Below are 23,963 nucleotides of genomic sequence, written 5' to 3'. Positions count from 1 at the left end.
GTAGAAGAAAAAATTGCAATATATTTAATATATTTGTTACTCCCACTTTCTATTTCTTTTTTTTTTCTATTATAATATATCAATTGTGGAATATTAAACGTTATAGTTGATCTAAGTAACTAATTTTGATCCTTGTGAGTGAATTTTGATCTTACTAAATATACAATATCAACAAGTTACCCTATATTTCTTGTCCATATTTTTTTTTCTTCAATTTTTATACTTGGGTTAGTGATTTTCTTTTTAATGTAATCTAGATAACTTATTACCATTATGTTGATCCATATAAAAAAATTAATTTAAAATATATATTAATACAAGAAAATCTGAAATCTTTTATTAACAAATACAACTTTTACTATTACAGCAAGAAAGAGGATACATAAATCATATATATATATATATTAAAATAAATAGTTATAAGTATTTTTATTGTGATTTTTTTAATAACTTGTTTCGACAGCTAGGACACTATAAATTATTAAAATATCTTATAGATTAGATTAGATTAAGATCAAAGATTTTGATACTCAACATTTATGGTGGTTATTCTTTTTCAAATCTAATGGTCCCATTTAAAGTTTAAAACCTTTTTTTCCTAACCCAAGTATTTTTTATTTTATTTTATTCGAAGTCTAATAAATAAAAATATTATCAAATGAGATGAGGGTAACATAATAAAACATAGATTTAAATATGTATGAATGATCTATAATTACATTTTAAATTAAATTATAAAAGCATTTATTTAAAGAATTATAAGTTTAAATGATCTCCTTAATTTTGCCATAATAGCCAGATCAGACAAGCGACCACGACATTTGAAGCCACACGCAAACAACTGATGTTTGTTGTCAGCAACCAAACAAAAAAAAAAAAGATGTGGCTAAATTTAAGAATGAAAATGACATCCACCAACAATTCTTTAACCCTTTTTTATACATTCCTAATACCAAATTAGTCCAAAAGAACAAACCAACAAAAGATTGGATTATTTTTTCTATCCAAATTTAAGATTAACCTCATTTAAATTAGTGTATTCAAGTGAAACTTATACCAATTAGTTTTTTCATACATAAATAAAACTTTTGTAATAAGGGTCGGCCTTAAAGGTGATGTAACATATGCATTAACAAAAGATCACAATCATCCTAGGTCAAGGAAAATAAACACAAAGAAAAATAAATTTATTTTATTTTCCTTCTTCAATGCCACTAAAAATTATAAAGAATATATCTAATAGAATAAGAAAATTTTACTTTTATTAATTTCTTGTTAAAATATTATTTTTTATATTATTTTGTTATAGTATAAAAAAAAGTAAATGTGGTATAAGTTTGAGTTAAATAATCAAATTCATAAAATATTATTTCATTATTTAATATACACAACATTTAATTAATTAATTTAAATATTTAAATAAATTTTTTATAATTATATATTAAACCTTCAAAAGATATTAATAAAAAAAATTATCCCAAAATAATCACTACTCATTCATTTTTAAATAATTTAATCAAAATCTTATATATATGTATACACACAAAATATAGTACACCCATGTTTAATAATTAGGGTTCTAATGAACATAATCAATAGATCATCATCAACATATAATACATGCATTAGGGTTTTCTTCAATGCTTTGATGATTATAATAATAAGTACTCGCCGGAGGATAATACTGCCGGAAAGGCATTATTCCGATGACCGGAACTGTTTCTCCTTCCTTTTTCTCCTTCTCCTTTTCCGGATCTTCCTTTTTACCTTCTTCTTCTTCCTTCTTCTTCCCTTCTTCTTCTTTCTTACCTTCTTCTTCTTTCTTCTTCTCAGGCTCCACCGCCGGTCCCACCGCGATTATTTCAGTGCTCGGCCAAATTCTTCGTAGTTTACTCACTGCGATTATCGGATCTACAGTTCCGATTATTGTTAGTTGATTATCCTTCATGTTCATCGCAATGAAATCCACTCCTGTCAAATTCAAACACAGATTTCTCATCAGATTCGTAATTGAATAAAGTCAGTTTTGCGAGGAGATTCGTTAACCTTGAAGAGCAGAAATCGTCTTGAGAGCTTTGCGTTTATCTTTCTCATCCTGTAAATCTAGTTTCAGTACAAATTTCTGCAGAAATTAAACGAGATTCAGAAGATCAGTTACAGTTTTGGATTAAACGAATCGAATTGAATCGCGTAAAGAGAAAGGGAAATCAAAAAACGAATCGAATCGAGAACGAACCTTCATTTGTGCGGTGAAAAGCAAGTAGAAAATGTAAGTGATGAGAATGTGAGAAAAGGAGATGGCGGATACGTGACGCTAGAAGAGAGGAAGCAAAATTCGAATCAAAAGGAAAGACGGCAGTAATTGATAAATAAGGGTTTGTTTGTGGGGAGAAGAGAGAGAAAGAGAAAGCGGCCATTGTAGCCATATTTAAGCCAGCAGTCAGTCAATAGCATGATAAGTAAAAACAGTAAAAATAGACGTGTAAACTGGTAATATTAAGAAGAATACAATTATAGTCCCTCAATTTTTGTTCATATTTAAATCAACCTTCAAAACTTTAAAAATATATATATTATTTTTAACATTATTTTTTAGCTTTATTTTGTTTATACAATGGTTAAGCTCTTTACTGTGGAAATAACCCGCGCATAAATTTAATTGCGCAAATTACCACTTCAAAATATTTTTACGAAATTACATCGTCGCGTAACGCGAAGGGTAGGATCGTCTCGCGAAGGAAAAATTTATGAAAAATTCAGAATGATTTTGCCCTTCGCGTTACGTGACGGGGTAATTTCACGGACTTTCCTTTCGCGTGACGATCCTGCCCTTCGCGTTACACAACGGGGGTAATTTCGTCGGAATATTTTGAAGTGATCATTTGCGCAATTAAATTTATGCGTTGGTCAACAGCGTATTTAAGACTTTTTATGGTCATTTCGTTAAATTTCCCCTTTATTGATAGCCAAATGAGATTTCGTAAAATAAAAAAAAAAATCAAAACCTTATAATTTTGAAGTTTTTTATTTTTAAAGTTATAAAAAACGAGATTTTGTTTTAGCGATTTTAAACGCCGTTAACTTGTTATATGTGTGACTTTTATAAATAAATAAAATATTTATTTCACTAATCTACCGAATTTTAGCGAATGAAGGGTTTTGACTATCAAATTTTAGTAATTAGTAGTTAAAACACTCGATTCATTAAAATTTGGTAGTTAAATTAGTAACATGAATATTTTATTTATTTATAAATATCATGTAGATAATAAAGTAACGACGTTTATCATCATTAAGACTAAACCTCGTTTTGTATACCTTTAACCGAATGAGAAAAGAAACATCGTTAACTGAAAAAAAAAATTTAATAAGGAGAATATATATTTTTTTTTAGTGAATCAGAATGTCTTTCACATCCTCTTCTAAATTCTATCGCACTACCATTTTTCATACTATTAACATATACTAGTTTAAAATTAATTATCTTAGTAATATATTTTTGGTTCCAGTATTGTAATAGAGATTTTATAATTATTTCTATTTATTATAAAGTTAAAAATATTGTATAAGACATCAAATATTTATAATTATTGTTTTAATTATGCAATCAAATAACGGATAAAAAACATTATAAAGAAAAATCAAGCCGTCAAAAGTATAAGTTTGTGTGATCCTAAAAAAAGGAAAACAAAATTCATAATATGTTTTAGATATTCTGTTAGTGAAGGAGACCCAAGTGGCAGGGGAATCTTGAATTCTAGAATCATCTCTACGTTATATCCAAGTTGCCCCATTCCAAAATTGATTTGCTCACCGAAAGTTATTTTCCTTTTTGTATTATATATTTTCGATTAATGAACAAAATTTAGTGTAATGAATATGTCGAAAATGACGTGTTAATACATGATTGTAAAAATTTAATTTTTCAATTCAATCACGTGTTCTCACATCATTTCATGACACTAAATTTTCGTTATATATCTTTATTTTGTTTTTGTATATCATTTTACCCTTACATATATAACTATTTAATTCTATAATATGTATTTCTTAAATATGTACATCACTTGTTTTAATGTTATATTTTGAATTAATAAAGTTGTCACTAGTTTCAAAATGCATTAGTCTTGTTCTTACTTTCCTATTTTTTTTTTACTTTAATATTATATTTTAGAAAAATGTGATAATTCAAGTAAAAAAAGATTTACAAAAAGAGATTAAATATTTCAATTTTGATTATTTGTAAGAATGTTCAAAGTTAAAATTCTGTAACGACGACGAATATGTTGTGTTAATTTAATACATAGAATGAAAAATAAACTACGACAAATTTATTTAAGAGAATAATTTACTAATAAATCATAAAGAAAAATTGAAAATTAGATATTTGAATTCTTAAATAAGTTTGTTACTATTTGAGTTAATCAAATAAACGGTCACACTATAATCAAACTTTGAGAGAATTTGAATTTATACATAATTTTCTATGAACACTTTTGAGTTAATTATAATTAACTTTGTGATTTTTCCCACTCCTAAAAAAAATAAAAATAAAAATCAGAAATAGGTCATATTAGACAACTAATGAATAGGGTTTAGACTTGTGTGGTGACATATTTATAATAATATACTTATGAGGAAAACGAAAATATTGAAATATTGCATGGCTCTTTTCTTTCCTACAATTTAATTAATTAATTTGCTTTTTTTCATTCTCTCTGATTACTCTCTTCTTGTCAACTAGTAAATCAAATCTCAGTCTTAGTCATCCACATGGAATTCCATTCATTTGCTTCTTATTTACACATTGTTTGATCCAATCTTTAAATTAATTTATTATAATATAATTAGAGCACGGAGTTTGCAATGGAGAAAATGTAACACGGAGTCTGCGAAGATGTAGAAAAAAAAATGCGCTTTTATATATAGAGAGTGAATGAATTAAGTTAAAATAGAAAAATAAACACTATTTTTTTTTCACGGTAACATGAGGGAGTTGTCGCTCCCTTTATCGTTACTCTGAATTAATATAAGAATACAAATTTCTGTCTCATTTCAAATAATTCAGATGAAAAAAATGAAGTAAAATATTATCATTGAAATCATATTAAAAAAAAGATCATTACACTAATCAGACAGTTAATATAGTAATATCAAAACTACTAGTCTACTATAATTCAAAACTAAAATTAAAAGATAATATACATGTACGAAAATTGAATTGTGTTTATATATATATTTATAAAATATCATTTAAATATTAAATTTGTTTAAAAACACTTGAAATTTTCATGCTACCTTCTTCCAATAAAAATATAATAAATTAAAACAGTGTTTAAAAGAAAAAATATTACATACAATATTAGAACGAGATAATTGATAAAAAAAAAAAAATTTCAAATAAATTTATAATTTTTTTTATCAACCCTTGACCTGGATCTCAATGTTTCCAAACATTGAGTTAACATAACATAAATAGATATATGTTAAATAAAAATAATGACATTTTTTTTGGGCACATAATTGTGGAACCAAATATGTCCCACTTTTTTCAGACATTATATACCTAATAAAGAAACACAACAACAATTCATTATGGGTCTTACCCATCATCACCATAAAGATCTTTCTTATAGAAACCTACAATTAAACTATATATATATGGTAGGTTTCCCATTTCTTTTACCATTTAAAAAATGCATAAATGAACATAATTATGTGCTGTATAACAAACTTCACCATTAAAACTCACAAACTGTCTTTCTTTTCTTACCAAACATATATAGAACAACAAGTCCAGAGATAATACAACATTCAAATAAGGTACTGTTTATTTCTGAATCCTATAACTGTTTCAATATCTCTTGCACACCTTCAATACTCTTAAACAAATTCAAAAATGAAAAAAATTAAGATATAATCTTACAAACAACGCATGCTCCAGCTATGGCTTCATCATAACAAATCAGAATCAAGAGCATATGAGGGTATGTGATGAATGTTGGTTGTGTGATCCATCTTCCTACAGATATAAACAAAATGGGAATCTGGATCTTCTAAAACATATGACGGATGGAGGAGGCCTTTCTCCGTCATTGGGACAGGTTGCAACTGTGCTTTTGGAGAAGGAGACGTAGAACTAGCCGCCCTTTGAAAACCTGGCCTAGCTGCATATAAGTATAAAAATGATTTCGCAAGTGATCTTATAAATTTGATGGTCATATATGAAGGCAATGACTATTCCTAAAATGGGAAGAGGAGAGAGTATTAAGTAAGGATTAAGTGTATACAAGGCAAATCCATCGTCAGTTATTGAGCACCCGATAATGTATAAACCAAAACATCAAAGTTGAATAAGTTAATAATGGCATATTAGTGCATAATGGAGGATATATATGTGAGACCAAAAGATTATTAAAATAGAGAAAAGAGGAACTCACATATTATGTACAGCTCAATTTTCCAATCATAAGCCGGTCTAATCAAGTGAGACATCCTAACTGAAGGATCACCATAAGTTATCTGTCAGTCACAATTTGTCAATGCAAAACTTATTTATGTCTGTTTATTAGGATCTAGAAGGTAAAACAGAACAAAAAACAAAGACAATAACTTAATATTATTATCTGGATGGATGAATGATTACCAGCATATAAGTTCCTCCCGGTTTGAGAAGCCTACAAGGAACGACAGTGGATGCATAAAACCAAAAAAATACAAAATTAAGGTAAAGTTCTTAAAATATGCTCTATAAAGAAGAGAACCTGCTCACTTCCCCCAGCATTTGGGCAGCACTGATTGGAGAATTGGTACCACACTTTAAATAAAAAGACCATAAATTTAGGTAGAAATTAGATTCTGACATGAACATGAATTCTCAAAAAGAACAGTAAGGAAACATTCTCACCATCAATGAATCAAGCGTTCCTGGCAAACAAGCAAGATCAGAAAAATGTAAACATTAAAATTTGAATTTTTTTTGATAAGAGTAGTAAAAATGACAAACCTTTGTCAATGACCCCATCAAACGTTTCATCTTCGAAATAACTCATGTCTCTAACATCCAATTGCATGTCTATCCGATCTTGTCAAGTTAAAATCAGCTTAAAACAAATTATTTGAAAACAAGAATCACTAGCCAATAGCCATGAAGGATACACTTTAACTGAGGTACAAGCTCATGCTTCTTTCTCATCATTTCAATAGCAACAGAGGAAATGTCAACATTCATTATGTCTTCATAACCATCCTTCACCATATCCTCAGACATAACTGCAAACAAGATGATAAATTGTTTATAAATAGGATATTTTCAATTAGACCCATTTTTAGAAATAGTGGAGTTCTGAGATGGATCGAATCGAATCGAAAGATACCAAACCTAGAGGGGACCAACCCACGTAGACAAAAGCAATTTAGGTTATAAATTATCTCCAATTTTCCGTATTATCTATCATTCTCAAACCAACAAAAAAAGAAACCCTAATTTAAACGAATGCAAAACATATTACCGGCGTTTCCACATCCGACCATGAGGATTCGAGAGGAAAAGGAAGGAAGGAACTTGCGGAGGAAGGGGCGTAGAGCTGAGTAGCGCTGGTACCAGTCGAATGAGCTCGATTCTTTACGATAGCGAGCATCCCAGTAAATGGAATCGGCGTAGTTATAAGTATTGCACGACGATACGTCCCTGTACATTTCTCAATCTCAGGCGATATCTTTCTCCGATGGTTGTCGCCGGCCGGCGGCGATAAGGTTGGACTGTTGAAGACTGTTGTTGGATCTTCGAAGTAGCTAGGTTAGACGACTTTAGGTTGAAATTATTTAGCTCAAAATTAAATTTCAACTAATTAAAAATTATATATATATTTTTGGTTTATTAAAATAATTATTTGTAAAATGAACAAGTAATTATATTGTTTACCGAAAATTGTGATTTTGTTAAGAGTTTTTTTTTTCAATCTTTTATAATTATGTTTTCTATACTATAATATAATGTCACTATTTTTTTTTAAACTAAAAAAAAACATTAGGATCAAACCAAATATGAATCTTAACATGTCTTTTACGTTTGACCACTTTTGGAATACCCAGTTTGCATATATTTTTTTTATAAATTTACTTTAAATTTATTAATTCAAATTCTATTAAAATATTAATTAAATTAAGATAAAATTCTTAAATTTACATAATAATAAATTATTATTAATGTTTTGTTTGGTCTTATTTTTTTCTTTTACAATTAGTTAGTAAGATTAAAATATAAATTAACTGATTATCATGTGAAATAGGATTCAGTTTATCCTCAATTCATCTTATTTATAGAATAAGAAATTAGAGAGAAAAATTAGAAAAGGTTAAAAGACAAACGCTGAATAAAAACAACCTTAATTTTATAAAAAGATAAAAGAGTTAAGTTATTTGAAATTAATCTTTTATCATTGTTATCATTATAATTTCAATCATTTTATTTAAATTAGAAATAATATTATTTAAATTAAATTAAATTGTGAATTAACTTTTTTATAAAAAAAAATATTCAATTATTTGGTATTAGTTTTTTCTAAGATAATTTTATATTAAATTTTGAATCATAATTCAAATTATAATGTAATTTTTGTTATTTAATTTTAAACTATATTATATTATTGGTATACCTGTTTTTTTTAATAATAATACAATTGTTTTTAAATTATGTAATTTTTGTTGACAAATATATTTATTTTTATTTTCTTCCTAAAAATCTATTCAAGACTCTAGAACCTGTGTAATCTGTACTTTGTACTGCCCAACTGGCTTTCATATCTGTATCTATGTAAGACTTCATTGATTTTTTTATATAATTTAATTATAATTAAATATATATATATATTTTATGAATTAAATCACTTAATTAATTAAATAAATTATTTTATTATTATATATTAATATCATGTAATATTATATTTTAAAATTAACCACAGTAAATATTATTTTATTTAAATAATACCAAACCGAAAAGATAAAAAATAAAAACAAAATAATTAAAGAGAACCGACCATGTGAGTTGATGTTTATATACTACTTCGATTTCTCTTACAAGCTTCATCGTTTCTTTGTTTCTTCTGTTTCTCTCTCTGGATTATCGAAATGGGGCAATGGAATCGTCGGAGATGGTGGTCGCGCAAAAGGAATTTCTATCAAGAAGATCATCAGGACAAACATTCTTACAACGAAAATCAAATCGAACCTTCTGGTAGGTCATTCTTTCTAATTCTTCTCGATCATTGAAAAATTCAGGGTTTATGTTCCTTCGTTTATTCATACAAGTTTATAGGAATTCTTCTGTTGATTTTGTTATAGGTTGCGTTCGATGAGTTATTTGTATTTACTGTTCTATCTAATGCCTAATTGACTATAATAGGTTTATCAGGACTGTGAAACTTTTCTCAATAGTTATTGTTTACAGGCTAATATGCATATCAGATGAATGATTAGAACTGTTATTTTAAGTATGTTATTGGATGGTGCTCTAGTTTTGAGGTTTTCGAATTATGTTTCAGTTATCTGATTTGGAAAATGGAAGTAACTTCAGTGTTCTGTCTGAAATAGTGAAAATGTATACAATTTTAGAAATACTACCTTTGTAATGTGTTGTTCTTGTTAGATTCAGACTGGAAGTGGAAATGGATGATGTATGGTGTGAGTTTTTTCATGTTAAACTGTTGTAATGTAACCCGGTTACAATGGTTAAACGGTTAGAATAGTTAAATATATGACAACAAGATAGATCAATTAAGAAGTGGTGGGATTTAGTTCTTGTTTTTGTATATAGTACTAGGTCACAAATGTCATTACTTAATAACCTTGGCAAATTGTTTTGGTTGCTACTCCATTGAAAACCTTTCTTCTCTGTTTCTTATTCTTTACAAATTTGGCAAAAAAATGCTATGAACTTTCCTCTACTGAACATCATATATACATGGCTATGTGTGTGGTAGGTAAAAAAAGAACAGAGTGCATGATGACTTATGAGAGTTCGTGATAAATCTAGTTGATATGATTAAAATTGTGTAAATTTTGATGGAGAACTGCTGTCATGAAAAAGGATCTTCATCCGCGTTATCCTTAACATTAAATCGAATATGCCCTCCTCTCGGTTACTTGTAAGATCACTTTATCGTGTTGGTTAGTTTCAAGGTAGAGATGTGCTTAAATCCTTTTGACAAAATTTGTTCGTGTAAAAGGAAAGCAGAAGAGAAGTATTGTAGACCATGAACTTTACATTCTCTCTATTTCCTACGAGTTCTATTGTTTTTCTTTTTGTTGCATTCTCACATTTTATTATTTCGTTCTTTCTTCAGAGTATGAAGACAATATTCCTTCATGGGAAAAGCAATTCTGCAAGTTTGCGTCTGTCCCATGGGGGAAAGTTTTATTCGTTAAGAAATATATGCACATGCATGAAGAAATTGTCAAGTGGAATGATTCTTCAGGCGAAGAAGCTTTCAACGACGCGAAGCAAAGGTTTTGGGCACATATAAATGGCATTCCCTGTGATATTTGTCTGCCTGATCCAGATATGTATATTGATAAGAATATCGATTGGAATACAAGTATTGATCCCGAACTCATTGCCTCGTTGGATCTAGTGTTCTTTGATGTTGACAAAACAACGGATTGGAATGCTGCAAACGAAAAGACAACAAATTCTAACCAAGAACAGAAGATGCAAAGTAATGTTCAAAATCCTTGGGAACCAACTGATGGAGCCGAGAAGGATGCTGCTAATGAAAAGACTTCAATTTCAAACCAAGAACCGAAGATGCAAAGTAATGTTCAAAATCCTTGGGAACCAACTGATGGAGTTGAGAAGGATGTGGGAACCAGTTGGGGTCAAGGCCACTCACAGTCTAACAATAAGGATAGCAGTTTGAAGGACGAAAAGAGATGGAACCGGGATTGGGATCAGAATAATAATACTAATAATGGTGAATTTGGGTGGGAACCAACTGATCGAGCTGAGAAGGATGTGGGAACCAGTTGGGGTCAAGGCCGCTCACAGTGTAACAATAAGGAAAGCAGTTTGAAGGAGGAAAAGAGATGGAACCGGGGTTGGGATCAGAACAATAATACTAATAATGGTGGATTTGGGTGGGAACCAACTGATGGAGCCGAGAAGGATGTGGGAACTAGTTGGGGTCAAGGCCACTCACAGTTTAACAATAAGGAAAGCGGTTTGAAGGAGGAAAAGAGATGGAACAACCGGGGTTGGGATCAGAATAACAACATTAATAATGGTAGAATTGGGCGTGAACCAACAAAAAGTGGTTATGACAATGGTTGGGGAGATTATAATAATGGTGGATTTGGGTGGGAACCAACTGATGGAGCCGTGACGGATGTGGGAACCAGTTGGGGTCAAGGCCACTCACAGTCTAACAATAAGGAAAGCGGTTTGAAGGAGGAAAAGAGATGGAACAACCGGGGTTGGGATCAGAATAACAACATTAATAATGGTAGAATTGGGCGGGAATCAACAAAAAGTGGCTATGACAATGGTTGGAGAGATTATAATAATGGTTATAACAATAATAATAACCAGTGGGGGAATTCGAATAAGGATTTTATAAGACCTAATGGCAGAGGTTGGAGGCCTGCTAATGATAATAGTAGCCGCAAGAGAGAATGGACTGACCAAGATGCATCGAGGTATAAATCGTTTAGATCCTATGATAGGAGTAACAACAACAATTGGAGGGGTAGACCGCCAATGTCTAGGCAATAAAACCAACTTATGATGATTTTTTATGATGATTTTTTTTGGGGAGGCATAAATCATAATTGAGCATTTGAAGATCTTTATATTTATGGTTCTTGTTCAATTAGTAATCACCATTTACTATGCATATTAGAAACACTTTTTGTATCTTATAATCTTCTTGATCTAGACATGGATATAGATTATGGTATAAAATGCTTGGTTGGTTGATATTCATTGAAAATTGTGTCATTTTCACATTTAAATCTCACATATATATTGTCTTCATCTAGTCCAATTATTTATAAACCTAGGAGTGCTCTTTTCATTGAAAATGTTGACAAATCAAAGAATTATGGGTGTTTGAGACTTTGAGTTAGCTTTTCAATTAATCAAGTTAATGTGTTTCTTCTAATAAAATAAAAATAATAAAAGAACACGCACCATTATCCTAAATATAAACTTTTAATGTGATGTTAATAAAAAAAATGATGTGGCACCATTTTTGTTTAGTTTTATGAATCTTATAATTCATAATATTATTCATGTAATATAATTTTATTTATAAATTATAATATTACATCTTATTAATAATATTTGTATTTGTTCATATACATTCCTATATATATAAGATATACATTTTAAAACTTTTTAACAAATTCTTTAACAAGTCAAACCGAGCAAACCTGATTTTCTAAACGTTCAAATCAAATCTACAAACATATGCTTTGAATGTACATTAATCAAAATTGACAAACTTACACTTTGAATGTACAAACATTTCGGTCAATAAACCGACCTATCGGAACTGGTTTATTCTATGTAGACGTGCATTTCGATCCGTAAACCGACTGAACCTAACAGTATAGGCCCTGAGTTTCTTCTATTTGTATAAACAAATATGTTGCTCAATAGTATTCAAGTTGTTTGAAATGGATCATGAAGATGAAATCAAAATCACAATGAATACAATTTCATTGATTTCCTGAATTACAGCAATTCTAATCAATATTCATTCCAGTAGAAAGAAGCTATAAGGTATTATATTTTCATTTCAATTCTTCACTTCCTTTTTAGGTCGATTACGAGTGCGAACAGCTTTTTCCCTTGGAGAAATCTCAACAATTTCTCCATCTTCTTCATCATCATTATCATCATCTGCTTCAGTCATTCCTTCATTAACCGCCATCTGATCAATTAGTTAAACAACAAAATTCAAAGTTTTCGGTGAACATTTTCACAATTCAACCTAGAAGCAAGAATCAGGGAAGAAAGTCAAACCAATCGAAAAAGTACCTCTTCCATGAAGCGTTTGTCAAGCTGCATATCGATACTAATGGAAGTCAATACTGTTATAGCTAGAAGTGAAAGAGGCAAGAAAAATGCGAAGAGATAGGTATTAGCGCTCGGAGCTGCTCGCGTCACAACAGATAATCCTCTCGTTTGCCTACGACCTAATCGAACGGGGAAACAGACGGCGGATGGAGGATTACATTGAAAAGAAGAACGAAACGAAGGAAATCTCTGACTTGATAATGATAACGAACTGCAGAATACCAGATTCGCCATTGAAGCTCCAATTCTTCACCTTCTTCGTCTTCTTCTTCTTCGTCTTATCTTCGCTTTAAGGCAGATCTCCCGAATTCCTAATTATTAAATATGATTGTAATAAGAAAGGGAAATTTCACGAGATAACCCTTATAATAAGATTCAAATGTGTTGGTGATCCTTTTATATATATATTTTTTAATGAAATTGTCTCTTTTGCGAGAAGCAACCGGATGTCATGTCACGTGAAAAGTTCACAATCACGAGACGCAACCCCGGTTGCGAGAAGTAATGCGATACGCAACCGACAATCGCGAGACGCAATTTTTTTTTTTAATTTTTTTTTTGGACTTTAAAAAAAAAAAATTTCTTCTCGCGATTGCCGGTTGCGTCTCGCGAATGCCGGTTGCATCTCGCGAATGCAGATTGTGTCTTGCGAATGCCGGTTGCGTCTCGTGAATGCCGGTTGTGTCTCGCGAATGCCGGTTGCGTCTTGCGAATGCCGGTTGCGTCTCGCGATTGTGGACTTTTCACAGGGTATTGTGAACTTTTCACAGGACATTCGGTTGCGAGACAGTTGCGTTTTGCAACGGAGGCAATTTTGTCAAAAAAATATGGAGCTGTTATCCGCGCATCACAGCTCATTTTAATCTTTTGTAGGGTCATTTTGTCAAATTTCCATAAGGAAGGGTTGATTTGATCCTATCAGTGAAGTTCGGGGACACAAGTACATGTTTATCGCCTTAACGATCTCTCTTTCTCTCTCTACTATTAACCAAAAAAAAGTCATCTCCTCCTCTTGACAAAAATTCAATCTCTCTCGCTCTCTATATCTCTATATCTATCGATCTATATATTTCAACGAAGAAGACGATCGATCGATTAATCAATCGATCATGAAAGAGCATAAAGTTCGTCAATAATAGCTTCAACGATTCTCTGCTACGATTCACCGATCCAGGTAGCATCGCACGATAAAACCCTAGCTTCTCAACTGAGAATTTTATCGACGTATGGAATAATAATACCTTATTGTTCAAGATTTGTAAATTTTTTGTCAAATTGCTTCAAATTTCATCTCAGCGAGGAAGATGTATTCACTGTATGTTTTCGCTTTCTTGCGTTTGTTGTAAATGATCCGTCGATAGAGTATTTTCTTTCTTTATTACGTTATCTGGATCGTGTTTTCGAACAGATAAATCTCATGTTGGAGATTAGTGGGTTTAGCGTTTGTTTGTGCCCTATATTCAAGATGCACTGATTGTTAGTTTGTGTTTGAGAAAACCATTTTAGAGAAGAGAGGTGATTTTTCCATATCCAAGCAGTTGCAGAATCTATGTCATGTTTCTAGTGTTACCTAAAGTGTAATGAACAATGTTTGGATGCGGCTTGTTTTGGTCTGAATCAGCACTGGACAAACTTGGTGGAGGAGAGTTCATTCATTGAAAGAGTATAGCTAATCTAGGATGACATATCGTTGGGAATAGCATTGATATAGGTCAATAGAGATCGTATTATTTCTATTTGCGGTCAATTTCAGAAGTTGTAACTCGTACATTGGGAGAGTTCAATTCTTGCTTCTGCAGAAGTTGCGTATTCAAGAATTTCAAAATGAGCTTGGAAGATGAAATTAGGAATTCCCTTATCAAGGATGCACAATCATTTCAAGAACCTAGCAAGAAGTATTGTCCTAATCCTCTTTGTGTTCTTCATTTATAAAGTACACTTTGCAGTGCAATGGGATTTTTTCTTCTACATGCTCCATTAGATTGAATTATTCACATTCTTAATTTTATATGATGCAGGCAATCAAAGACTACTTATACACGATCTTTTCTGTTATCGCTGGGTGAATTAGATGTTTGCAAAGAGTTACCTAGTGGAGTTGATCTGTCAATATTGAGGTATGGTTTGTTATCGTGGCATTTTCTCACACTAATGGTGTGTTTGATAAAACTGAAAATTAAGGGTTAGAATGGTAAATAGAGCATTTTAAGTGCCCAAATGTTAAATAAACCAAATGAAAATATCTGAATTTAAGTACTTAAAGATTAATCTACCCTTGTGACGTAATTTGATTAACTTCCGAGGGCTAAATTTGTTTTTAATGCACTCTTACTATATTATTTAGTTAAGTCATTTTTAGCTGACCGAATTAAGTCAGCTTTTTTACCTAACTGTTTAGCTTAGTTTGAGTTGAATTTAAATAACCAATTATCAAATGAATTTAATTCAAATAAGCATTATACTATCTAGATTAAGTGATACGATGTATTATCAAACATTGTTAATGCTATATCAAAATATGCAACTCATTATTCTTGCGTATCAGTTGCATGCTTGACTCCATTGTCCTTCATCACTGATTACTGTCTTTGAAATACTCTTAATTAGTGAATTTGAAGAAGCCTGTCAATTGCAAGGCGGCCGACAGAGGAATCATGGAAATTTGCCTTTACAAAGTTTTCGGCGAAGTGAGTATGGGTCATCACCACCTACTAGAGGGGATTCAAATAACTTTACAAGGGGTTATGGAAGGTGGGACAATAATTCTGGTAGTTGGAATGACAGAGACAGTGACACACAATCTGATAAGGATTCAGGTTTGTCCAAGTTACACACCTTTATTGTTGAGTTAAGTAACCTTGACCATATTGATACATGACCATGATATAGGAACTCAGGTGCTTGTTTGATGCAATTTATTTTTTGAAAACCAATTTTAAATAAATAAAGAAAAACATATTATTATGAAAATAGTGGATTATATCGGTTAAGCGACTAAAATATCCTTTGTAACAAATTTTCTTATTTGTATTGCAATATAGATACTGGGTGGCGTCCTGGAAACCTTTCCAGGAGATCATCCCAAACATCTGAGCATGATGGGCTTCTTGGTAGTGGTGGTTCATTTCCAAGAACATCATCCGGTTATACAGCTGGTTTATCAGCCTCAAAGTCGGCTCGCCCAAACGATCACTATCAGTTAAATAAGAGTAATGAACCATACCATCCACCTCGACCCTACAAGGTTAAGATTCCTTTCGTTTCTTCAATGTGAAATCTGTGAAGCATGTTTGATAAAATTGAAAATTAAGTGCTGAATATTAAATTTTTAGTGCATAATTAATTTAGTGTCTGAGAAAACAAAGTCTTAATAAACTAAATTAAAATATCGAATTCTTTTTATAAGATGTGGAATTAATGTTGAAAAAATACTTAAATGACTATTTTACCCTCGTAATAATCTAATTTGATTTATTTATGGGGTTACAGTTGTTTATATCTTATTGAGTTAAGTAACCCACTAAGGTAGTTCAAGTGGTTCCTAAGAAATCAAAGGTCACGAGTTTGTTTTCCACTTAGAACATCCTTTAGTTGAAGTGGAGGTCATGGCTGTGGGGTGGGGGGTATGCTAGCTTCCGACATTAAAAAATAATATATATATATATATATATATATATATATATATTATTGAGTTAATTCATTCATGCCTTATCGAATTAAATTGAGCCAGATTTTCTAGCTTAATTTTAGTTAAATCTAAATAATTAAGTAAATTTAGAGAACAATAAGATGTTATTGATTCTGAACTCAGTTCATTCATTGTAGCCATGAATGCATTTCTTTTATTTGTGTACGTAGTTTGAAATACTAAACAGATGATTAAAACTGTTTGATGATGATATATTTACAATAGGCATTTCCAACTCTTTTGTTCAGGCGGTGCCCCATGGAAGGAGGGAGACTAAGGACTCGTTCAATGATGAGACCTTTGGCTCATCTGAAAGTACAAGTCAGGACAAGATGGAAGATGAAAGAAGAAGAAGAGGTAATTTGACTTTCGGTTTATTTTCCCCTGAATGTTTTATTTTGCCCCTTAATGGTATATCTTGCTTGCAAACTAAACTTGGTGGTCTTATTCTCTTCTAGCTTCCTTTGAACTAATGAGGAAGGAACAACATAAATCACTTCAAGAGAGCCAGAAACCAGATCCAGACAAGCATAGAGATGGCCAAGGTTCAAATATCTCTGAATTGCTGGACGATACCAGTAGAGATCTGAAGAGACCTTTTGGTACGAGCGGCGTTGATGAGCCTGTGAATCCTACTACAGCCGATTCTAGCAAATCATCTTTACAGTCTCAGGTTTCAAGACCACGAGTACCCCCTGGTTTTAAGAGTACAACAATTCCAGGGAAGGATTCCTCATCAGAGGTATAGAATGCAGATTCTGTACTTGAAACTTGTTACCTTATAGCATTATGATCACCGGATAAAAGTACTTAGGATTCTTTTCATAAAAATGAAAAGTTAGTGATGAATGCTTAATACTGAATTTCAAGTGCTGAATAAACCAAACAAAAATATCTACTTGGTAATTTAGCTGATTTGTTCCAATATGAAACTAATGTTGGGAATTAACTATTTATGGATTAATCTAAATGGACTTAATTCAAATAAGCACTTAAATTATTGAGATTAAGTGATAAGTTGTGTTATCAAACACTGGTTTAGTTTAGTTTAGTTTAGTTTGTTGTTTGGGTTTGATTAAATTGGTGTATCTGGGCTGTTTTAACTGACATTGGAGATTATTTCCATATATCAACAGGTTGGAATATCCAAAGTCGAGGAAAGTTTTTCTCATGGTAAAGCTATTGGACAAAATGGTAATATGGACAGTAGTCAAGTGAGGCAACAAACTCACATTCAAAACCAGCAATCTGAGAAAACAAGTGCTGCTAATAATGATAAACCGAGTCTGGTACTGTCGGCTGATCCAAAACTTCCAAGTATATTAGATGGTTCTGTGACCATAAATGGTTCTGGCAATCTCAAATATGATATGGAGCAAATGACAGAGCATAAAGCTAGCCGTGAGATGAAGCAGAATGGTACATCTATCCTAGAAGAGATTTTAGGAACCACTTCAATGCTAAATATTCACGGGGCATCCAATGCCAATGAGGTATTTCTTGTGACACATATCTGTCAAAGCACTATCCTCTATTTTCATTTAGGGTTGAATTCATAATCTTAGGTCAAGAGGCAAATCTCCTAGTAGACCCATTCAATGTGTTTAAAAGTCTTGATGGGTTTTCACCTTGAACAAGTTAGATTTGATATGTATCTTTCACATTGATAGGAGCTTCTTGTTAAGGATGATCAGGAGTCTTATGATGCTGCTGCTGTTCAATCCTCCAAGTTTGCTCATTGGTTTATTGAAGATGGTAAATTCTTCTTTGGATGTATTTTTTTATTAATTATATTACAGTGTTTGTTTAAACTAAAAATTACAAAAAAATATATATTTTGTATGATACAGAAAAGAAGACAGGCGATCCTTCTTCGTATGGAAGGGGAAACAATCTACTTTCACTAATTGGCGTAAGTGATAACAACAAAGTCAGTGATGTAAAAGCAGCAACAACCCAACAACAAAATATGAAAGAGTTTCCGTTCCTCCAGGCTTCTGAAACTTCCTCATTTGGGTTTTCTAGCCAAGGAAATACTCTTCCTCTTCCTCCTCCTCCTAATGTAGTACTCACGTGTGAAGATCTTGAACAAACCATCCTATCAGAATACGGTGAAAATAGTTTCATCCAGAAAACAACAGATCTCGAGAGCTGGAATCCTCCTACTATTTTAAGTTTGGATATGCAGCCTACGCCTACTACTACTATTACTACTAGTACAAAAGCAGATATTATTGACAACGGTGCATCTCAACATCTTTTGTCTTTGTTACAAAAAGGAAAAGGGTTGCAGCAGCAAGATGTCAAACAAAGTTATTCATTTTTTAATGGGTCGTCAACTCACGATGTTTCCCAGGAAGATGTTGCACCTGTGGAGAATAACAAGTCTTTAGTAGTAGGTGGGAAGAGTCTAACACTTGAAACGCTTTTTGGTAGTGCTTTCATGGAGGAGTTACAATCTGTGGATGCACCTGTTTCTGCACAGAGGGGTGGTGGTTCTAGAAGAAGTGATGGTCCGTATGGAGTAATAATTGATCATGAAAACGATGCACTGCGATTAAATCATCAGCAGCAGCGACAACAAACAAAGATAGGTGATGATTTTGAGGGTTCGGTTGATGTTCTCCGACTGTCTAAAGAACAACAACAAGATGATATATTTTCACATTCTGTGAAACAAGGACCCCCCATGAACAGAGTCACAATTTACAAAGACGAACAACAACCACCTCCATTTGGTCGTCTTCAACAGGAAATGAGCATCCCATACCACCATAATAATAATTTCCAACAGCAGAAATCTCCTCTAGTTTATCCACCACCGTTTTTGAATCCACACGATGCACATATCAATCATCAGCAACAACACCAACCTCGAGTGAATTCCATGGAAAATATCCATCAGGATGATGATGGTCATCCTCCTCCTCATCTTCCTAGAATGAGTCAATTTCCCGGGGGAGGAAATATGATGCATCAGCTTTTGCCTTCTTCACATAATCACCATTCCAATGCTGCTGCAAGGCCTACTATAAGAGGAGGTTATGATCATCATAATCTTCCTTTTCTTCATCATCAACAGATGTTGCAGCAGCAGCAACAACCACCTCACATGCAAAGGGGGCAGCCTCATTACCCGTCTGGCAGCGGCAGCAATAATAATAATCAATCAAGTGGATTTTTGCATGAATTAAATGCAATGCAGCAGGGATTTCCTTTTCCACACCGCCCACCACCACCCAATTTTAACCTAGGACTCGGAATGCATCAACAACATTCCATCAACAACGGTATTCATGCTACTTTCATTGTTTGTTTGTTTCTTTGTTGTTCTTGTTATATTTATGTTTGTTTTGGGTTATTATTTGTTAGGTTTGGATGTTAATGCTGCTGCTAGCACTGGAAATGGAAATATGCATAGTAATAATAGTCATCATTCAGAAGCTATGAAAAGGCTAATTGAGATGGAACTCAGGGCAAATGCTAAAATGCAACAGGGTAGTAGTATGTTTGGCCATGACTTAGACCTTGCTGGTTTTCGATATAGATGAAAGAAGAAGAAGACGATGATGATCCATCCACCACCTCCACCCGCCTCAGTTATGGCTTTCCTTGTGTCTTACTCTTTGTGTGACTGCCATACTCTCTCTGTGTTGGTAACAATAATAATAATAATTAGAGGATGATGATGATGTTGAGACAAAAAAACAAATAATGTGATTATATCCTCCTCTATCTCTTTGTTTTTACTTTTGGGGATTTTATATTGACATGCAACAAGAAGGAAAAAGAAGATTGATTCACCAAATAAAATGGCAAAATCTTTTTTGCTGTATGTATGTATACAAAATGATTACCTTACCTAATCATGGAAGCCAGCGAATAACTCCATCTTCTTTTCCTACACTTGCTAAAATCTCTACGCTTACGTCCAAAACAGCCTGCCCCACAACATAAGGATATATGAATATTTTACACAAAAGAAATAACATACTTTATATGAGGGGGGACCGAATACTTTACCAGCGGATTACTACAGTTGACCAGTCTACATTCCTCAAGAGAACCACCACCTTCTTCAAATGTCCAACTCGACCACACCTCAAAGCTGTGACTCCCAAATACAAATTCCATCTTTCTATTAATCTGTAGACCAAACAGACAAACAAAGTTACTCTTCATGTTTTTGCATAGCCATAGTTTGTTGTTGTATGTTCATGCCATTTCATTCAAATTATCAATATATGAAGAGACTATAATATCCTAATCAGATGTGATTAACTAGGTAAGAAATTGAAAAAGATTTACCTGCAATAGCTTTCCACCAGCTGTAAAAGACCTTAGTCCAATTGTATCCTGTAAAATTATAATTCAAGAAGACAATCAACCATCCCATTAGTATTTGACATATTTTACACAGAAAAACATACCTTGCTTCTAGAAACAACCAAGAATTGGGCTGCAGGATCTCTTTTTGTTACATTTGAAATTGTATCTAGGAACCAACCACCACCCTTAACTCTTTGTCTAGAAACATGCAAAGCAGATCCATCTCTTACATGTAGTGCTATAACACAGCCACCCTTCAGCAGTTCACTGCATTCTTTGCGTTTCAGAGTTGGGTCGGAAGATGATTCTGGTACCGATTCAATTGCTGCTTTCCTACTACTTGAACTCATTGCAGGAGGATCATCTGGTTTTTGTTGGGAACTTTTGTGGGCATTCCTTTTTTTTGATTTCTTACCTGATCTACTGCCTTTCCCTTCTGATTGAATAGAAGTGTTTACAGACACTACACCTTGATGTGGACTTGGAGTCTCATCAACTACATCAGTCAATGCCGTGATAAAAGAAGAACCCTGTTGGGCACCATCATTTCCTTCTTTATCGTCTATTTCATTTTCCACCTCATCTTCATCTGAGACAGCATCCATGGGAAAAATATTTTCCAAGAAGAAAGTTCGCAACAAAGATATTACTTTCTCTCTTATCTCTATCCATACTTCTTCACTATAATCTGCACTTCTAGGAAGTAACAACACATTGGGCATTTCCCTCACCTAAAAAGAGAAGACAATATCATGTCAACATTATATTCATCAAATCACATACTTATACTCCTTCAATCCGTTTATGCAAACATGTTTTACTATTCATGAAACATTAATAAGTAGTTTTCATAGAAAAAAGGAATGAAATACATTCTTAACATGTAGACATAATAAGTCAAGTTTTTAATGAAGTTTTTCTTTAAAAACAAATATGGTTGACAAGCATTTTGACTATATTATATCATATTCATACCCTAAGACTATTCACCATACCCATGCTTCCATCCATTGTGGTCCATCAGCACCATCCAAAGCACAGCCTGCAAGGGTACCATCAATTAAGAGCTGCTTCACAGCACAATCATCCAACAATTGACTGCTTCCAGCATTCACAAGGAATGCACCTGCAAAATTCCATTTGTTGCATGCTTAAATACGAATGAATACATGGAGATCAGGCTAATTGTTTCAAGATGATTGCAACAGAAAACATAAAGTTACCAGGCTTGACATGTTGTAAACAATCTGCATTGATTATCTGAACAGTTTCATTTGTCACAGTACAATGGAGAGAAATAATATCACTAGCAGCAAGCAAATCATTAAGAGTGTCCATTCTTCGGGCAGCAGAAGGAAACTGTGCTGAAGATGTGTTCATCTTTCCTTTCCCCTGCTTAAGATTCATTCAACATTGATATGGCAATATATTAGCTCACAGAACCTAGCTAAAAGCTTGGCATATGCACATAAGAGTACGATGAACATGTTATTGTGAAATGAAACACAGTTAAGGAGTGCGATGATTTTAACACAAATTTGACTACAAAATTGAATAGTAGAAGTTCTAGACAAAATCAGTACCTCCTGAACATCGAAATAGAGAACGCTCATCTTGAAAGCCAAACATCGAGTAGCCAAAGACATTGCAGATGCAGATTTACCAATGATACCTAACACAAGCCCTCGGCAACGCCTCATACCACGGCACAACGGCTGAACCGAGCCAAGCCAACCCGAAGCTGACATTGTATGTCGTAAAAGTAGATGAGTACGCCGGAGAAGACCAAGGATAAGCGCCATTACAGTATCTGCAATCTCCTCAGAACGTGAAACGTTAACATGTACAAAATGTTGAAGTCCTAGGTCTACAGCAAGTGCCGAATCAACCGACCGATCGGAAGATCCAAGACAAATGATAAGTTGCCAAGGACGAAGGCGACGCTGTGCGGCGCGAGGAAGGAACGCAAGGGAGTGAAGGAGCACCGCAGCTGCAGACTCGATCTTAGACTCAACTAAACGACTGAGAGAAACGTGTTCGACGGCAGCAATTCCAGCTAGACATTCTTGTTCGAGAGATGTATCTTCGATGCAGTTTAAGGTCACGATTAACGGAAGAGAATGAGACGAAGAGATGATACTACGACGCGGCATAGCTACGGGAGATCTGGAGGTTGTTCCAATGGATGATTCTTTCTCTTTAACTACGTTCATCGTCTTCGATTAACAGTTACTTGATCTTATCCTGCAATATATGGATGAAGATGAAGCAGTTCTTCGTTGAGATTGCAGTAACGAACCGTTGCTTGTTTCTGTTTCCGGTGAGAATTGCGCCGGCCGGCGAGACCCTAGTATTCTCTCTCTATATATACTCCCGCTCCTCTCTTTTTCTCTCCCTCGCTTTTAAAGTTTCACGAGGGACAAATAGGTTTTTTTAACTTTTAAATTATAAATATAATAAGTAATGTGACACACGGATGAAATTATTTTTGCATCTAAGCTAATGATGAAATAATGAGTAAATATAACTAACTAATTAACTAATTGTAAATTTTCTAACTAACTATTTTTTCTTTCTATCTCTTACCACCTATTTTCTTTTTTTCTAACTTAGTAATATTTAATTATATATTTTGATATAATTAATTAATTAATTTATATATTTTTAAAAAAAATAATAATAATAAAGAGAGTGAATAAATTAAATTAATAAAAAATATAAATATATATTTTAAAATAAATATATTATTTAATAAATATATATATTAAATTATTAATAAATATATATATATAAAGAGAATATAAAAATTATTAATAAAAAAATTCTTTTATTTTTTAATTACATTAAACCTAACCTAGGAATTTTTTATCC

General features: G+C 32.6%; 6 protein-coding genes across 10 annotated transcripts; 2 read left to right on the top strand and 4 right to left on the bottom strand.

Moving 5' to 3' along the window:
• Positions 1–1,511: 1,511 nt before the first annotated feature.
• On the bottom strand, positions 1,512–21,304 carry LOC124937998 (heavy metal-associated isoprenylated plant protein 39-like). Of its 2 annotated transcripts, XM_047478350.1 has the most exons (5): positions 21,299–21,304; positions 21,013–21,016; positions 2,237–2,259; positions 2,047–2,122; positions 1,512–1,971 (listed from the first exon to the last, which is right to left on the bottom strand). In XM_047478350.1, exons 3-5 carry the CDS (start codon positions 2,240–2,242, stop codon positions 1,607–1,609), a joined length of 447 nt encoding a protein of 148 aa, XP_047334306.1. In that variant the 5' UTR covers positions 2,243–2,259; positions 21,013–21,016; positions 21,299–21,304; the 3' UTR covers positions 1,512–1,606. The 2 variants fall into 2 exon arrangements, with proteins under 2 accessions (XP_047334306.1, XP_047334305.1); XM_047478349.1 differs by lacking the exons at positions 21,013–21,016; positions 21,299–21,304 and having other exon boundaries at positions 2,237–2,403.
• On the bottom strand, positions 5,728–7,812 carry LOC124937997 (EEF1A lysine methyltransferase 4). The gene is made up of 8 exons (XM_047478348.1): positions 7,512–7,812; positions 7,159–7,272; positions 7,007–7,075; positions 6,908–6,927; positions 6,765–6,817; positions 6,647–6,677; positions 6,441–6,522; positions 5,728–6,167 (listed from the first exon to the last, which is right to left on the bottom strand). The coding sequence occupies exons 1-8, from the start codon at positions 7,696–7,698 to the stop codon at positions 5,956–5,958; spliced, it is 768 nt and encodes a 255-aa protein (XP_047334304.1). The 5' UTR covers positions 7,699–7,812; the 3' UTR covers positions 5,728–5,955.
• LOC124937996 (bifunctional endo-1,4-beta-xylanase XylA-like) lies at positions 9,096–12,090 on the top strand. Of its 2 annotated transcripts, XM_047478347.1 has the most exons (3): positions 9,096–9,235; positions 10,344–10,759; positions 11,009–12,090. In XM_047478347.1, the coding sequence occupies exons 1-3, from the start codon at positions 9,130–9,132 to the stop codon at positions 11,765–11,767; spliced, it is 1,281 nt and encodes a 426-aa protein (XP_047334303.1). In that variant the 5' UTR covers positions 9,096–9,129; the 3' UTR covers positions 11,768–12,090. The 2 variants fall into 2 exon arrangements, with proteins under 2 accessions (XP_047334303.1, XP_047334302.1); XM_047478346.1 differs by having other exon boundaries at positions 10,344–12,090.
• Positions 12,687–13,405, bottom strand: LOC124937999. Its single transcript, XM_047478351.1, has 2 exons — positions 13,037–13,405; positions 12,687–12,929 (listed from the first exon to the last, which is right to left on the bottom strand). Exons 1-2 carry the CDS (start codon positions 13,307–13,309, stop codon positions 12,795–12,797), a joined length of 408 nt encoding a protein of 135 aa, XP_047334307.1. The 5' UTR covers positions 13,310–13,405; the 3' UTR covers positions 12,687–12,794.
• On the top strand, positions 14,089–20,576 carry LOC124937994. The gene is made up of 10 exons (XM_047478342.1): positions 14,089–14,970; positions 15,094–15,192; positions 15,683–15,891; positions 16,117–16,319; positions 17,012–17,120; positions 17,222–17,505; positions 17,900–18,256; positions 18,434–18,518; positions 18,614–20,053; positions 20,136–20,576. Exons 1-10 carry the CDS (start codon positions 14,900–14,902, stop codon positions 20,312–20,314), a joined length of 3,036 nt encoding a protein of 1,011 aa, XP_047334298.1. The 5' UTR covers positions 14,089–14,899; the 3' UTR covers positions 20,315–20,576.
• On the bottom strand, positions 20,209–23,477 carry LOC124937995 (C-terminal binding protein AN-like). 3 transcript variants are annotated; one of them, XM_047478344.1, is made up of 8 exons: positions 22,676–23,477; positions 22,316–22,487; positions 22,088–22,218; positions 21,194–21,823; positions 21,072–21,119; positions 20,787–20,909; positions 20,621–20,704; positions 20,209–20,411 (listed from the first exon to the last, which is right to left on the bottom strand). In XM_047478344.1, the coding sequence occupies exons 1-7, from the start codon at positions 23,303–23,305 to the stop codon at positions 20,630–20,632; spliced, it is 1,809 nt and encodes a 602-aa protein (XP_047334300.1). In that variant the 5' UTR covers positions 23,306–23,477; the 3' UTR covers positions 20,209–20,411; positions 20,621–20,629. The 3 variants fall into 3 exon arrangements, with proteins under 3 accessions (XP_047334300.1, XP_047334299.1, XP_047334301.1); XM_047478343.1 differs by having other exon boundaries at positions 20,626–20,704; XM_047478345.1 differs by having other exon boundaries at positions 20,626–20,704; positions 22,316–22,484.
• Between the last annotated feature and the right edge of the window lie 486 nt (positions 23,478–23,963).

This window comes from Impatiens glandulifera, chromosome 5 (assembly GCF_907164915.1).
Source record: "Impatiens glandulifera chromosome 5, dImpGla2.1, whole genome shotgun sequence".
NCBI classification, from domain to species: Eukaryota; Viridiplantae; Streptophyta; class Magnoliopsida; order Ericales; family Balsaminaceae; genus Impatiens; species Impatiens glandulifera.
This window is presented reverse-complemented; position numbering and strand designations above follow the sequence as displayed.

Bases quoted from the DNA above. Each gene is read 5' to 3' on its own strand.
- LOC124937999 (XM_047478351.1), bottom strand. From the start codon at position 13,309: ATGGCGAATCTGGTATTCTGCAGTTCGTTATCATTATCAAGTCAGAGA. The intron at 12,930-13,036 runs GTACTTTTTCGA...CTAATTGATCAG, and splicing joins ACAAACGCTTCATGGAAGAG to ATGGCGGTTAATGAAGGAAT.
- LOC124937998 (XM_047478350.1), bottom strand. The intron at 1,972-2,046 runs GTTAACGAATCT...TGAATTTGACAG, and splicing joins GACGATTTCTGCTCTTCAAG to GAGTGGATTTCATTGCGATG.
- LOC124937996 (XM_047478346.1), top strand. From the start codon at position 9,130: ATGGGGCAATGGAATCGTCGGAGATGGTGGTCGCGCAAAAGGAATTTC. The intron at 9,236-10,343 runs GTAGGTCATTCT...TTCTTTCTTCAG, and splicing joins AAATCAAATCGAACCTTCTG to AGTATGAAGACAATATTCCT.
- LOC124937995 (XM_047478344.1), bottom strand. From the start codon at position 23,305: ATGAACGTAGTTAAAGAGAAAGAATCATCCATTGGAACAACCTCCAGA. The intron at 22,219-22,315 runs GTAACTTTATGT...GGAATTTTGCAG, and splicing joins TTTACAACATGTCAAGCCTG to GTGCATTCCTTGTGAATGCT. The intron at 20,910-21,071 runs GTAAATCTTTTT...TTTGGTCTACAG, and splicing joins CTGGTGGAAAGCTATTGCAG to ATTAATAGAAAGATGGAATT.
- LOC124937994 (XM_047478342.1), top strand. From the start codon at position 14,900: ATGAGCTTGGAAGATGAAATTAGGAATTCCCTTATCAAGGATGCACAA. The intron at 14,971-15,093 runs GTATTGTCCTAA...TATATGATGCAG, and splicing joins TTTCAAGAACCTAGCAAGAA to GCAATCAAAGACTACTTATA. The intron at 15,892-16,116 runs GTTTGTCCAAGT...ATTGCAATATAG, and splicing joins ACAATCTGATAAGGATTCAG to ATACTGGGTGGCGTCCTGGA.
- LOC124937997 (XM_047478348.1), bottom strand. From the start codon at position 7,698: ATGTACAGGGACGTATCGTCGTGCAATACTTATAACTACGCCGATTCC. The intron at 7,273-7,511 runs GTAATATGTTTT...TCTTGTTTGCAG, and splicing joins GGTCGGATGTGGAAACGCCG to TTATGTCTGAGGATATGGTG. The intron at 6,818-6,907 runs GTGAGAATGTTT...TTTTATTTAAAG, and splicing joins GAACGCTTGATTCATTGATG to TGTGGTACCAATTCTCCAAT.